At 42.7% G+C, this 15,391-nt stretch overlaps 1 protein-coding gene across 2 annotated transcripts in view; it reads right to left on the bottom strand.

Moving 5' to 3' along the window:
- Mms19 (MMS19 homolog, cytosolic iron-sulfur assembly component) overlaps nucleotides 1-15,391 on the bottom strand; it is a 38,644-nt gene that overhangs the window by 10,410 nt on the left and 12,843 nt on the right. For both annotated transcript variants that reach the window (XM_041661379.1, XM_041661380.1), the window contains 12 exons: nucleotides 13,776-13,876; nucleotides 12,517-12,602; nucleotides 11,834-11,908; nucleotides 11,366-11,435; nucleotides 10,905-11,033; nucleotides 10,756-10,817; nucleotides 3,295-3,381; nucleotides 2,597-2,671; nucleotides 1,648-1,725; nucleotides 925-1,063; nucleotides 519-673; nucleotides 226-304 (listed from right to left, as the gene is read on the bottom strand). In XM_041661379.1, coding sequence (XP_041517313.1) covers nucleotides 226-304; nucleotides 519-673; nucleotides 925-1,063; nucleotides 1,648-1,725; nucleotides 2,597-2,671; nucleotides 3,295-3,381; nucleotides 10,756-10,817; nucleotides 10,905-11,033; nucleotides 11,366-11,435; nucleotides 11,834-11,908; nucleotides 12,517-12,602; nucleotides 13,776-13,876 — 1,136 coding nt within the window. The remainder of the gene's footprint in view (nucleotides 1-225; nucleotides 305-518; nucleotides 674-924; nucleotides 1,064-1,647; nucleotides 1,726-2,596; nucleotides 2,672-3,294; nucleotides 3,382-10,755; nucleotides 10,818-10,904; nucleotides 11,034-11,365; nucleotides 11,436-11,833; nucleotides 11,909-12,516; nucleotides 12,603-13,775; nucleotides 13,877-15,391) is intronic.

Below are 15,391 nucleotides of genomic sequence, written 5' to 3'. Positions count from 1 at the left end.
CCCTGTCTGCAGTGCTACAGACAACATGGAGCAGATTTTAACAACTCAAACCACTGAACTTCTAGGACACACACTGGAAAATGACAATTCATTCAGTATAGTCTTGTACTGCAATCTCTGAACAGGTCCACTCCTCTTGACTACTCTGCAGCACACTGCTGCAATATTCCTGGGCAATAGGGCTCAACAACTGCCCAGGGTAACTCAACTACAAAGTGACCTCACCTTTCTCTTCATAGTTCCATTTCTGCTGTAGCTTTAAGAAACCCAGGAGCATTTCAAGGATTGTCCGTCGCTGGTTGCTCTGTAATGTTTCAACGAGTACTGGGGTCAAAGAATATTTTCAAGTACTTCAGTCCTGATCCTCTAAGAATTAGCCTTCTATTTAAGACTGAGACTATGTGAGAGGAAATAAGGAACAAGAAGCAAACAGGAGCAAACCCAGATCTATCGGGCCCAAACTAGAGCTTCAGTCTCTAAGAAAGGGACCACAGCACCAGTTCCCACCTGTCCCTTACCTGACTGTGGTTGTGGAACTGTTCCAGGAGCAAGGGAAGCACGTTGCGGGTGATGTGCTCACAGGCCCGGGCAGATGCACCTGCAGCAGCCTGCAACAGCTTGGCACTAGGCCACACCAGTTTCATATCTGGTTCACATAGATGATGCCTGCAGTCTAGAGAGGCAGCAATCACAGACCTGGGGAGTAGGTCAAATAGTGCCTGATTCCCCATTATCCATAGAGACTGCTCACTGACACTTGGAATTGTTTGCTACCAGTTACCATCTAATTGTCTTCGATACAATGTAGGGCCGCAGTCCCCTAATCACTGAACATGTGGGAGACACCCATAAAGGGCCACTGGCCCTAAAGGAATGCTAGCTCTAAGGTGCTCACTCCCTTTGCTGGCTCCAAGTTCCCATTACCCTGTAGAATGGTGCTGAGGAAGGAGTCAAGGAGGTCCTCAGCATCAGCCCTCAGCACAGAACAAGACAAACACGCAGTCAGGGAGTGGAGGGCTGCCAGGCCCTCTGCCTCTACGCGCTCACTTGCCGTCTGGAACACCTGTCAGGAAGGGATCCCATGGCTACTAAGGTAAGCTTGTACCAGATAAGGTCCCACCCAACCAGTGCCTTTTTAATTTTTTTCCCCTTGGGGTCAGAAATATACATTTGAGAAAGTTTGGGGCACAACAACGAAAGCTAAAACTCCCAACCTAGTATCTTCTTTCTTGGTTATATGTTCAACAAGTCTTTGTCTCACTAGGAATGACACATACAGTTTGTAGAAACAGGTTACCAACTCTGAACAGAGGTGATGGTAAGCCTTATTTTATGTCTTTTTCTCTACCTTTACATTCAGATGGTGCCAGAAACATAATAACCTATGTTCCTTGCAATGAGAGGTCAAGAAGTAGGTGTTGTACAAAGGTGGTCATGTACGATCACCAAGCAGGTAGCCTTCATAAGGGAACTATCTCCGTTGCCATTCAACTGAAGTCTATCTATCCCCTTGCTTGCTCACTGAAATAACAAACACAGCACCTTGACCCTGGGAAGATAGGGAAGAGGACAGAGAAGGGATATTACTTCCCCTCGTGCCTGACACCTGTCAGTTAACAGCAGTGAGATTATTTAACTAACACTCACCTCTCTGCGGATAGAAGCCCAAAGGCTCGGGAGGAAGTCCTTTAGTTCCTTTTGTCCATATACAGCACAGCAAGCATTCTGCCAAGAGAATGGTAGGCATCAGGAAGCTCATACTCAAGATGCTCTGGGATACATGGTGAACTCTAGCAGGTAAACCTTCAAGGCATCCTAACAGTCATACCCAGGGCACAGAAAAGAGCTTACTCTGACTTTTTTTTTTTTTTTTTTTGGTTTTTCGAGACAGGGTTTCTCTGTAGTTTTGGAGCCTGTCCTGGAACTAGCTCTTGTAGACCAGGCTGGTCTCAAACTCACAGAGATCCGCCTGCCTCTGCCTCCCGAGTGCTGGGATTAAAGGCGTGCGCCACCACTCTTAAGAGCATAAGGCTGACAGAGCCCATGGATATATGAAGTTCTGGGTTTAATTTCTAACACACCTTCCCCTAAAACAAAGTCTGGAGTGGCAACACACAACTAATCTCAGTACTTGGGAGGTGGAGGTAAAAAGATCAGGACCAGACTAGGCTAAGAGACCCTTTCTCAAAAGTCCAAAAAACAAAAAAAGCCAACAAAAAGATGAGCACTGACCAGTTCTTGGTCACACAGAGTAAAACAATATGAATGCTACTGGGCTTAGACCAACCAAAGAAGCCCAAATATGGGCCCATGAAGTACATGAACTAATTGGCCTTCAGCTGTCCAAGAAACTGTATTTTTATTTTTTAATTTATTTATTATGTATACAGTGTTCTGCCTGCATGTGTACCTGCACCCCAGAAGAGGGCACCAGATCTCATCACAGATGGTTGTGAACCACCATGTGGTTGCTGGGAATTGAACTCAGGACCTCTGGAAGAACAGTCAATGCTCTTAACCACTGAGCCATCTCTCCAGCCCGAAACTGTATTTTTAGTGCCACTAACTTTTGTAAGAATGGCTGGATCCTACTCACCAGAGTTTGCAGAGAATCCAGCTTGGCACTTAAAATCTCAGAATCCACTTTCTCAATCAGCAGAGGCAGCAAGAACTGTAAGAAAGAAGGAAAAACTTCAGCCTGAGATAGCATCTTAGCCATCAGGACCAACAACCATGTTGTATTGTCATCAGTCCTAAGAGACAGTTGCCACATCAAGAAGTAAGATGCAGGCCAGGAGTTACAACTGTAAGTTAACTTTCCTGCCATGTTGTGGTACCTGAGAAAAAGGCACATTAGCAAAGTTGAAAGACATCAAGTACAATGCCTACAAAAGAGATTAGTATTTTAGGAGATAAGATGGTGAAGTTTTGATACTGAAAATCTGAAAATGCTTGGCATACGCTAAAATGTAAGAATATTCTTTCTCCCCATGTTTTTACTTAAAAAAAACCCTTGTTTCTATTATTTTATATGCATGAGTGTTTGCTTGCATGAATGCCTGTGTACCACATGCATGCCTGGTACCATGGAGGCCATGTAGGTAATGGATCATCTGGAAATAGAGTGAGTGATAAATGGTTGTGAGCCACCATGTGGGTGCTGGGAATCAAACCCAGGTTCTCTGGAAGAGCAGCCTGTGTTCTCAACTGCTAAGCCCTTTGTCCAACCCTCCTGCTGCTCTCCATTTAGAGCCTTCTCTGGGCAGAGACTACCGTCACCTAGACCAGACTCACCTCAGCAAAACGTGGTGTAGAAGCCAGCACAGCACGGAGACTCAGGATGAGATCATCTCTCTGGATGCCATAGGGATCATTAGGTGGCTGAAAATGGAAAGGAACCACAGAACACCTTAGCCCTTAATCTGAACCTAGCAAGCCTGCAGAACAGGTGACACTTAGACCCAATCTAGCACAATCATACATCATGTGGTCCCAGCAAGAAGGCATGCTCACTCTTACATATTTTTATCTTTTAGGCATTACTTTATTTTTCTGTTTCTTGAGACAGGGTCTTTCTTTTAGCCCTGGCTACCCTGGAACTATGTAGACAATGTTGGCATTAACTCAGATATGTCTGCTTCTGTCTCTCAAGTGTAGGGATTTAAGTTGTGGATTGGGTGGTGACACACAGCAAGACATTTATTTTTTACAGCATTAAACATCTTTTTCCATAAGATCTCACATAGGCTAACTTGAAACACTCTATGTAGCCAATGCCGGCCTTGATCTTCTGATTGTCTTGCACCTGCCTCTTAAGGGTCAGAGTCATAGGTGTGTGTCATCAAACTTGTATTCAGTGCTGGAATTGAACCCAGGACTTTGGGATGCTAAGCAAGCACTCTATTACCAAGATACATACATTGTCTGCTACATTAAAAATATTTTTAGGCAGGAGTGGTGGCACACACCTTTAATCCCAGTGCTCAGGAGAAAGAGATGGGAGGATCTCTGTGAGTTTGAGGCCAGTCTGGTCTACACAGCAAGTTCCAAGACTGGCTCCATAGCTACTGAGAAACCTTGTCTCAAAAAACCAACCAACCAACCAAACAAAAAACCAGATTTTTGATTTTTTTCTTTACTCCTCTGGAAACCGCACTAAAAATACAGTAAAGTGTTTCTTATTTTTAAAAGTCATAAAGCAGAATGTTGAAGATAACCAGGTAAGAGATACACAAAATAATTCTAGATACAAGGCAGATGGTAAGAAAATGACTCCCACATCTAAGATGAAAGAACTCTGGGTAGACCTGGGGGTATCTGAAAAACTAATTCTCCCATTGCACACTCCCTGAAAGGCGTGGAATGGGCAATTCTAAGGGACAGTGGAATTAGAAATGGGATAGAAAAACAACAATCTGAGGTCCTACATAGTCTTCTTATTCTTCCTTGATCATAGCAGATCCCTGAGGTTTAATTTTCTTGACTGAATAGGTGTAGTAGAGGGCCTCAGTGCTTCACAAGGAGGTCAAAGTGATACGGTACTAGTATTGATATTCTCAGCTCTCTTCTGCTAGGCAGACATAGGTCTTTTTCTAGATGATTAGCCAAGTAAGATTATTTTGGGAATTTCCCAGGCTATCCATGTAAGTTACTCTAAAATGGGGCTAAGTAGAGTGGTGGTGGCGGAGCAGGCCTTTAATCTCAGCACTCAAAGGCAGAGGCAAGTGGATCTCTGTGAGTTCGGGACAGCCTGGACTACAAAGCAAGATACAGGACATCTAGGACTCTGTCTTAAAAAAAAAAAAAACCAAAACAAACAAAACAAAAAAACCCTACAATAAACAACAAAAATAAAGGAAGAAGGAAAAAGAGAAAGGAAGGAAGGAAAGAAAGAAAGGAGGAAATGAAGCTCATCCAGAATTCCCATCACACATACTCATGGCTTCCCCTCAAAAAACTAGGAGAAAACAAGGAATATGGATATATATATATATATGAGTGTATACACACATGCACAGACACACATAGAGAAAAGAGATTTATTAAGGCTGGTGATGGCTCAGCAACTAAAGCCCCTTGCTGCCTAAAACTAGTGTTGAGGAATATTATTTAAGATGTGTTATGTTTGTTTATGCTGTGGAACATTTGTTTAATGACAAAGATGTGCTGCATTTGTTTAACTCTGTGAAGCTGTATTACTTTGGTCTAATAATGAGCTGACCAGCCATTAGCTTGTAAGGAAAGGATAGGTGAAGCTGGCAGGCAGAGAGAATAAATGGGAGGAAAAATCTGAGAGGATGGAGGAGCAAGAGAATAAGGAAAGGTCGCCCCGGGGACTAGTCACCTATCACACAGCCAGCCACTAAGTAAGAATGAAAGTAAAATATACAGAAGAAAAGGAAAAAGCCCAGAGGCAGAAGGTAGACGAAATAATTTAAGGAAAGCTGGCTAGAAATAAGCCAAGCTAAGGCTGGGCATTTATAAGCCTCTGGGTGTGATTTATTTGGGAGCTGGGTGGTGGGTCCCCAAAAGAGCAAAGAACAAAGAGCCAAAGAGTTAAAACAAAACAAAATAAAACAAAAAGCCAACTCTACAGTTCAGAGTTCAATCCTGGGAACCGATGTAAAAGTGAGAGACGACTCCAAAAGTTGTCCTCTGATATCTACCTATACCCTGTGGCATACATGTACCAGTTATCATTATACAGACACTCTCAAAAAAAATTTTTTTCCAGGGCTGGAGAAATGGCTCAGTGGTTAAGAGCACCGCCTGCTCTTCCAAAGGTCCTGAGTTCAATTCCCAGCAACCACATGGTGGCTCACAAACATCTATAATGAGATCTGGTGCCCTCTTCTGGCCTGCAGGCAGAGTACTGAGAATACTATATACATAATAAATAAATCTTAAAAAAAAATTTTCCCCCCAGTAACATAGGCCAAAGAGATGGCTCAGTGGGTAAAGCTGCCACTAAGGCTGATAACATGAGTTCAATCCCTAGGACCCATATGATGGAAGGTTAGAACTGCAAGTTGTCCCCTGACCTACCACCACATGTACCATGGTGTGTATTGTGAAGCTATTTCCTCAGAGGTCAAAATCTTTCAATTTGGAGAAATTTAAGACACAGAATATAAATGAGTATGAAAAACAGGATTTTTAAAGAATTTTATGTGCATTTGGTATTTGACCTGCATGTATGTATGAAATGGGGGTGTAAAACGGTTTTTTTTTTAAAAATTATTTTATGTCCATTTGGTGTTTGACCTGCATGTATATCTGTGAAGGTGTTGGATCCTCTGAAACTGGAATTACAAACAGCAGTGAGCTATCTATCATGTGGGTGTTGGGAATTGAACCTCTGGAAGGGCAGCCAGTGCTTGTAATGGCTGAGCCATATCGCCAATCCAAAACAAGGTATTTTAAGACAGAATGTTTCCAGAGAGATGAAACACTCCATCCTCCAAGCAAGCTAGTTGAGGCATGAAACAACTAAAATAGCTTCAACAAGTCCCTGAAAAATTGACCAGATCCACTAGAACCCTCCTTTCCCAAGTATATATAAGCAGTAAAAATTGTTCTGAGACAGTCTCAGAGGAACCAAGCAGAAGAAACAAAGACCAGCTAAGCTTCCTAGAAGAGGCTAATCCCAACTTTTTAAAAGAACACATTTTCAGCTCGCTGAACTACCTGCAGGGGGTGTAGTGTGCACCAAGTTTTTTTTTTTTTTTTTGAGTTGTCTTTGGTGATACAGCTACCTTGAGCCATTTCTGTTCCTGTAAGAAACTCTTCAACCATATTCCTGCTATAACTCCAATAAAATTAATTGCTTCAACAAATTAAGACTTTGGTGTATCTATACTCTAGTCTATTGCCTGTTCCCTACCTGAGGTGAACAGACACTTGTTCATCTTCCATAAAGTGTTTCAGTATGAGTATTCATACAAATAAAAGTAATAAAAAAGATTTAAGGGCTGGGGAGATGGCTCAATGTGTAAGAGCAAATAATGTTCTCACAAAGAGCCTGAATTTGGTTCTTAGCACCCCCATCAGGCTGCTCAAAAGTACCTATAATTGTGCCTCCAGGGAACCCGATATCCTCTTCTGGCATTTGTGGGGAACCTGCACAAATAAGGTATAGACTTACTCAGACACACACCATAAATTAAACAAAAAACTTTTAATTTTTTTTAAAGTGACATTATTATTTTTGAGAGATACTGCAGTGGTTTGAAAGAAAATGGCCCCCAAAGGGAGTGACACTATTAGGTGTGGCTTTCTTGGAGTATGTGTAATCTTCTGACAATATGTCACTGTGGAGATGGGCTTTGATGTCTCCTATGCTCAAGCTACTCCCAGTAAGACAGTCTACTTCCTACTGTCTGTATATCAACATGTAGCAGCTCCTTCTCCAGCACCATGTCTCCCTGCACACCACCATGATGATGGACTGACCCTGAGCTGTAAGCAAGCCACCACAATTAAATGCTTTCCTTTATAAGAGTTGCCATGGTCATGGTGTTTCTTCACAGCAATAGAAACCCTAAGAGAGAAGTTGGGACCAGGAACTGGGGTACTGCTGTGATAGTTTAGACCATGCTTTTGTTTGAAGAAGTATGGACTTTGGGAATTGCGTTAGGAAAGCAGGAGAACGTTAAGCACTGCTTAACTGGCCATACTAGTAGGAATATGGAAGACAGTGGTGCAGAGTAATTTGAATGGTGGGGTGCTGACTCAAGAGGTTTCAAAGGAGAAGAATATTATTATGTGGCCTATGGACCAGTCTTGTCCTATTTTGGTGAAGAATGTGGCTGCTTTTTGCCCTTGTCTGGAAAGTCTGTCTTGGGCTAAAGTGAAGAGTTTTGGATTAATTCTCCTGGCAGAGGAAATCTCATAATAGCCCTCAGGGCAAGAGCCCACCCAGCTATAAATTTCCAACTAGTAAAAAGGAACTAAAGAAAAGCTTTAATTTTAGAGCTGGGTGTGGTGGCGCATGCCTTTAATCCCAGAACTCAGGTGGCAGAGGCTGGCACATCTCTGAGTTTAAGGCCAGCCTGGTCTAAAGAGCAAGTTCAAGGACAGCTAAATTTAGGCAATAAGGGCAACAATCAAAAACAGGAAGCTGGTGAAGATGTAAGAAAGGGGCCATGTTCCAGCCCAGGAAGCAGAACTTGGCAGCCCAGCCACATGGTTCTGGCTTTACAGTCAAGGATAGAAGTGGTTATAAAATTTGCCTCCACACCTAAGGAAAGCTGCTGAGGCCGGGCATGTTGTAAACGGTGTCCCTGAATGGAGACTAGAGAGGCCACTGTCTGAAGCTGTGAAGCTGAAGCTGGAATTGCCTTGTAGACCCCAAGATGTTGGAGATGCCAAAGCTATGGGACACCTGTTGAGGAAAGCTGCCGAAGCTGGGAATGGAACCAGCCCGTGATAAAGAAGTGTGTAGCAGTCAACAAAACTGAACCAAAGTTGGAGATCTGAAGAGCGTTTTGACATCAGACATGGAGATGCAGAATTTGGAGTTTGTCCAGCTGGTTTCTGTTCTTGTTTTGGTTCAGTATTTTCTTACTATGCTCCCTTCCCTCTGTTTTGGAATGGTTATGTATATCCTATGCCATTATATGTTGAAAGTATTTGACTGGCTTTTTTATTTTTTTTTATTTTTTGAGACAGGGTTTCTCCGTAGGTTTTTGGTTCCTGTCCTGGAACTAGCTCTTGTAGACCAGGCTGGCCTTGAACTCACAGAGATCCGCCTGCCTCTGCCTCCCAAGTGCTGGGATTAAAGGCGTGCGCCACCACTGCCCGGCATGGCTTTTTGATTTTATAGAAGATTATAGTTAAGAGACTGCATGAATCTCAGAAAAGACTTTGAACTTTAGATTTTTTAATAAGTCTGGGATTGTTAAGACAATGGGAACTTTTAAAGTTGGACTGAACGCAATTTTGAATTATGATATGGCTACAAACCTTTGGGGCCCAGGGAGTGGCATGTGGTAGTTTGAAAGAAAATAGCCCCTAAAGGTAGAGCACTCTTAGGTGTGGCTTTGTCATAGTAGGTGTGCTCTTGTTGGAGGAAGTGTGTCACTGTGGTGATGGGCTTTGAGCTCAAGCTACTCCCAGTGAGTTAGTCTGCTTCCTATTGCATGCATATCCACAAGTAGCAACTCCTTCTCCAGCACCATGTCTGCCTTCACGCTGCCATGCTCCCTGCCATGATGATAATGGACCAAACCTTTCAACTGTAAACGAGCCACCTTAACTAAGTTTTCCTTCGCCATGGTGTCTTTTCACAGCAATAGAAACCCTAACAAAGACAGATATATCTACTCATGAACTAAAAACAGAATGCTATAAACAAAGAAAAATCAATAAAATAACAAAATCTTAAGAAAAACTCCTAAGAGTGACATAAAGAGTGTCAGGAAATGTGCTATTGCCACATTTCAATACACATTACAATACTTAGGGACTACGCCTTATTATAAGTTCAAGGTCATGGTCACACTTAGCGAGACCCTATTTCAAAACAATACCAGGAATACTCAGGTAGTCAGGCTTGTACAGTCAGCACTTTTACCTGCTGAGGTATTATCTTTTCAAACACACACACACACACGCACGCACGCACGCACGCACGCTCGCGCACACCCTCACAAACGGTAGTTGAACCAGAGTCAACATTTCTGCGTTGTAAAGGAAGTTATTGCATCTGAAACAGTTTGAGGAGAGTGGTGGTTTAACAGGATGCCAACTGAGAATAAATAAGCTGGTGACTGATGTCAAGTAAAGACAGCTAAGGCTTTTTAACATCAGTCAGAGTCAATACTCATGCATCATTTGGCATACTGAGTAGAGCTTTCATTTCTTCCACGTTACTAATGCTTGCAGTACACGTCTCCATGTATCCCATACAGCAATAGACCCCATGTATCTCGCAATAGAAAAGAAATAAAAAGCAGAATGAGAAGGACCACAAGAGCAAACACTTCTTGTACAAGCTGTGTGCAACTGTGCTGGGTTTTTGTTTTTCTGTTAATTTGCTTATATCTCACCTGAGATGCACCCTCTCAGATTCATATTCTATACATCCCTTGGAAACCAACCAAAAGACTTATCTGCTAGGTCAGTTCCTACCAACTGTAGCTTACGATAAACTCATCTTTCAGAATGATGACAGCAATACTTATTTGACATCTAATGTTACCTCAATGTTGCAACCTTCAAGGGCAAGGACCACAGCTAACAATCCTGCTCAGCACTGAATGCTTTGTTAGGGAACTTAAGGAGTCCTCTTCTCAAGTACCTGCTGAATTCAACTGCCCCTTTGGTGCTGGATGTTTCTCCATTTCCAAACTTACTAAAATATGAATCTGTGAGGACTTTAAAATGTCTATCAGCCTGGAGAAATAGCTCAGTGGAGCAAGTGTCAGTAGGAGCTACAGAACTCTAGTACAATGGTGGATAGTTCTGTAACTCTAATACTGGAGGAAGCTGAGTTGTGCTGTAGAGACAGGTGGCCGGTCCAGCCAAAATGGTCAGTTCCAGGTTCGGTGGCAGACCCTGTAGACAGGAGGGTCTGGAGCAAGTAGATAAGGATAAAGGAAGAACTCAACATCTTCCTCTGGCTTCCATACATAGGCACCAACACTGCGCAGAAACAAGCTCCCCCCTCCAAACAAATAAAATGTAAATTGTCTGTTTTGCTCAATTGTCTAGAACAATGTCTCTAAACATCATGAGAATGAAGGTGGTACTTACAGGGGTAAAATCAATAGGGAAATAACAAGATGTCACTTCAAATAACTCTTCCACAAAAGGTCCTGTGGCAACAGAGAAAGAATAAAGTTGACTTAAGTTCATTCCGACTGACCAGCTTCAACCACCTAGTCACCACTACAAAAACATACCCAGACTGTAGTCCTTGGTGATGAGGTCATGGACAATGCGGAAAGCCACCAAAAGATTACGAGGATCCTTTTCTCCATCCATCACCTGGATGAAGCCAAATGTGAAGTCAGCTCCTAGGCCCTTCAACTCTGGGAAGGAAAGAACAAGGTCACTGCTGTCATGGGATAGAAAGCCTGTATTCTCCTCTTGCTGTCTCTTTCTTTCCTTTTTGGCCTAGCAGAGCAGCCCTTTTTGTTTTTCTCTTCCAAGTGCTCAATGAAGATATGGATATGTGCAAGTCTGTGTGTGCATGCAAGTGTATTCTTCCTACACTGGGAGAAGACTGATCTCACCCAAGCCTTTATCACTCCTCAGAGTCCTGGCCTTTCTACACATCCCCTAAACCACAATACACCCTTCTAATGTGAGACAGATTGCAACCGCTTGTTTTTCGTATTCCTCACACAGTCCTGCCTCTTACCTTCTTCCCGTGATCGCATGAAGTTAGTGATGATACTGAATACTGTATGGCGATCTACTTGTAGCAGGGACTTAAGAGTGGAGAAGAAAGGAAATTAAGTGAAGAAAGAAAACAAAGAATACTTCAAACAATACAACCTTTTTGGCCTTCACAATCTCTAGTGGATAGTTCTTTCTAAACCAAAACAAGATTGAGTTAAGAGGAACCATAGAGAAAGGTCTGGCTACTGACCTACCAGCACAACCACAACAGTGATGCCAGTAACCCAAACTTGTTTCATGTATATGTTAGGTTCTTAGCAAGACAGGTCAGATATAATGCCATGCTTTCCTCTCCTTAGCCATTATAAAGAGATACCTGTATATGACCTAAGTTTAGACAATCTGTGTTACCACCTAATTCTAAATACATCAACGACTACAAGGCAAAGACTAGCAAAAAAGTAAACTTGCAGCTATTATCACTCACCTGTACATGTATCTCCTGGAAGATGGCTTTAAGTACAGAGACAGCCAGCCCAGGAGGCAGGGCCACAGACATGCTCTGGGAGAGAAGGGAAGATATGAGAACATCGTCTCTAAGACAAAGCTCTACAATGCATTTTGTTAGGTAACTTGGCATTCTAACATCCTGCTGTAGGAGGAAGCACTCACGGTGAGAAACTTTCTCTAGCTGAGCATTTCTTCACAGCTCTTTTTTTTTTTTAATATTTATTTATTTATTATGCATACAATAGTCTGTCTGTATGTCTGCAGGCCAGAAGAGGGCACCAGACCTCATTACAGATGGTTGTGAGCTACCATGTGGTTGCTGGGAATTGAACTCAGGACCTTTGGAAGAGCAGGCAATGCTCTTAACCACTGAGCCATCTCTCCAGCCCCTCACAGCTCCTTTCAAACCAGCCAAATTCCAGTTCCCCAAAGATAGCTTTTTGTTTTGTTCTTAAGTGTAGATTATAGGTGAAGTTTATATACAAGGTAAAGTGGAACAACACAGGGTGACTTACTCTCAAGAGTAAGAACTGTAGAGCTGGCTTTTACTGCTGCATTTGGGCCTTTATCCTTTGGCATGTGAAGGTTCATTCCCAAAAGGCCAGGAGAGAACTGTACAAGGGCTCCCACAAACACAGTTATGTAATGAGAAATACTCACCAGTGCCCTCAGGCCCTGGAGGACAGATGGGATCACAAGATGATGGTCCTTCAGTCGGTTCTCATAGAACAGGATCAGATGTACCACTGCACAAACCAGATCCAGCCTTCAGTTTAGCAGGTGTGAGGAAGGCCCCCAGCTCTGTTTATCTGCCTCCTAATGCCATTCCATTTTGGCTTTCCCTACAAATGTCCTCCTCAATCAAGAAATGGCTCCCACTTGATGACACCTTTACTTTGTGAGTTAGAGACAGGAAAGCTCTTGTATTCATTCTCATAGAAGTTCACAGTGAAACCCTCAGAATTGCTTCCTTTTTAACTTCATTATTTTATGTGCATGTAGAGGTCTGAATAAAAACGGCAACCATAGGTTCCTATATTTGAATGCTTAGTGGCAGCACTATTTGAGAGGAATTAAGAAGTGTGTCCTTAGTGGAGGAAGTGTCTCACTGGAAGTGTTTCAAAAGCCCAAGCCAGGACCAGTATCTTTCTTTTCTTGCTGCCTGTGGATGTGGATATGCAGAACACTCAGCTACTTCACCTGCATCATGTCTGCCCACATGCTCCCATGATGACAAGAATGGACTTAACCTTTGAAAATGTAAGCAAGCCCCAGTTAAACACTTTCATTTACAAGAGCTGCCCTGGTCACAGTGTCTCTTCACACAACAGAACAGTGACTAGGCCAGTGTGGTATGCAGCATGTAGAAAACCTCCAGAAGCCAGTTCTCTCCTTCTACCTGCACGTGGGATAAAACTCAGGCCTCCAGGGTTTTTCCTAAAGTGCTTTTACCTTGAGCCATCTCATCAGTCCCAGATTCACCATATGGAACTTTTTCTCTTTTTCTTTGGTGCTGGGGACTGAAAGCAGTTTCATGTTATACTGTAAGTTACAGGGATCACTCTGGTTGTCAGGCTTGCACAGTAACGGCATTTACCCAATGAGTCATCAAAAAGCCCTCTGCCTTCTGTTTCTTTAAGAGTTGGGGGTTTAGTACAGAATCTGCATTTTTTGTAAAGGGCCAGGCAGTAGGTATTATATGTTTACAGAATGTGGACACTAAGATACAATGAACAAATGATCAAAGACTATATTTGAAATTGATGCATCTTGTAATTTAATTTTAACCATCTCTGCCATATACACCAGTAAGGAAGACACTGAATTAGTTGTTCATAGATACATTAAGCGGCCTTTCCCTGTGCATGTCATGTAGGCCATGTGTTTCAGGAAGATGTTCCTACTAGCAATGTAAGTACCTTCCTTCTCCAGGAGCAAGGAGTGACACTGGAGCAGCACCTGTGACAAAAGCTGGATTCCTCGTGCCCGAGTTCGGGGTTCTGGATTTTCCAGAGATGACCTGGGAAACAGCAAGACAGAAAACATCTGTGAGTGACGAGCTCAAATTATAAAGGAAATATTCTGCAGTTAGTTCCACTTACTCCCTTAGCAAAAGAGTCACACCCTCCTAAAAGTGTTTAAAAACAACCCATGGCAGGTACTCTTGAGCTAATAACATTAGTGCCCAGTAAACACTGACACTCCAGCTGGGAGGTGCATATACCTTTAATCCTAGCATTTGGGAGTCAGGCACATCTCTGAGTTCGAGGTCAACCTGGCCTACAGTGTGAGTTTCAGGACAGCAAGGGTTATACATAGAAACCCTGGCTCAAAAAATATTAATTAATTGAAGACTGAAGCCGCCAAACCTATCCCTATATTAGTCTGGCAGTACCAAAGGCTCGCGTGACATCACAGTCAACAGAAATTTCTGTCTTGGCATCCCTTACTTGGCACTCAATGAGCATTATGTTTATTCTCTCTCCCCTGAGGTATGAACAGTACCCACAGGGCTTCAGAGATGTCTGGCAGCTGCAGCTTCTACTGAAGGCAGGCAGATTTTTGCAAACTAAAACAAGAAATTTTTTGTGTGTGCAGATACACATGTATGTCAATACAAATGCACATGTATGTATGTATGTATGTACACAGAAGCCAGAAGTCAACCTTCAGTATCATTCCTCAGGAATTGTCCATCTTATGTTTATTGAAATAGGGTTTCTCAATGGCTGGCCTGTCTCCACCTATCCAGCATCAGGATTAAGAATGTGTACCACACCTGGCCTTTTAAATGGATGCTGGGACAGAACTCACTTTACTAATTAAGATACTTCTTTAGCCCCCTTTTTTGTTTTGCTTTTAGAGACAAGACTTCATTCTTAGTCCAGGCTGCACTTACTTGTTGCCATCCTCTTGCCTTGGACTCCCAAAGTGCTGGGATTATAGATGTGAGCCATTACTACACTGGGCTATTTGTAAAGCCTTGCTAAGAGGAAAACAATGCTGAACAACTAAGATCCTAGGAGGTAGGCTGGAGAGATGGCTCAGCGGTTAAGAGTATTGCCCGCTCTTCCAAAGGTCCTGAGTTCAATTCCCAGCAACCACATGGTGGCTCACAACCATCTGTAATGAGGTCTGGTGCCCTCTTCTGGCCTTCAGGCATACACACAGAAAGAATATTGTATACATAATAAATAAATAAATATTAAAAAAAAATATCCTAGGAGGTATGCTTGCACACACCTAAACCTTTTAAAAACAAAAGGCTACAAAGATGAATGGATTTTGTTTTGTTTTGTTTTTCTTTTTTGAAGACAGTTTCATGTAGCCCAAGCTGGCCTCAAAAATCTTTATAACTGGGCTGGAGAGATGGCTCAGTGGTTAAGAGCATTGCCTGCTCTTCCAAAGGTCCTGAGTTCAATTCCCGGCAACCACATGGTGGCTCACAATTATCTGTAATGAGGTCTGGTGCCCTCTTCTGGCCTGCAGACACACACAGACAGAATATTGTATACATAATAAATAAATAAATAAA

This window comes from Microtus oregoni, unplaced genomic scaffold (assembly GCF_018167655.1).
Source record: "Microtus oregoni isolate MIOR12 unplaced genomic scaffold, Mior012 000012F_ref0000307, whole genome shotgun sequence".
Classification (NCBI taxonomy): domain Eukaryota; kingdom Metazoa; phylum Chordata; class Mammalia; order Rodentia; family Cricetidae; genus Microtus; species Microtus oregoni.
Note: the sequence above shows the minus strand (reverse complement) of the source record. Positions and strands in the feature narration are given on the sequence as shown.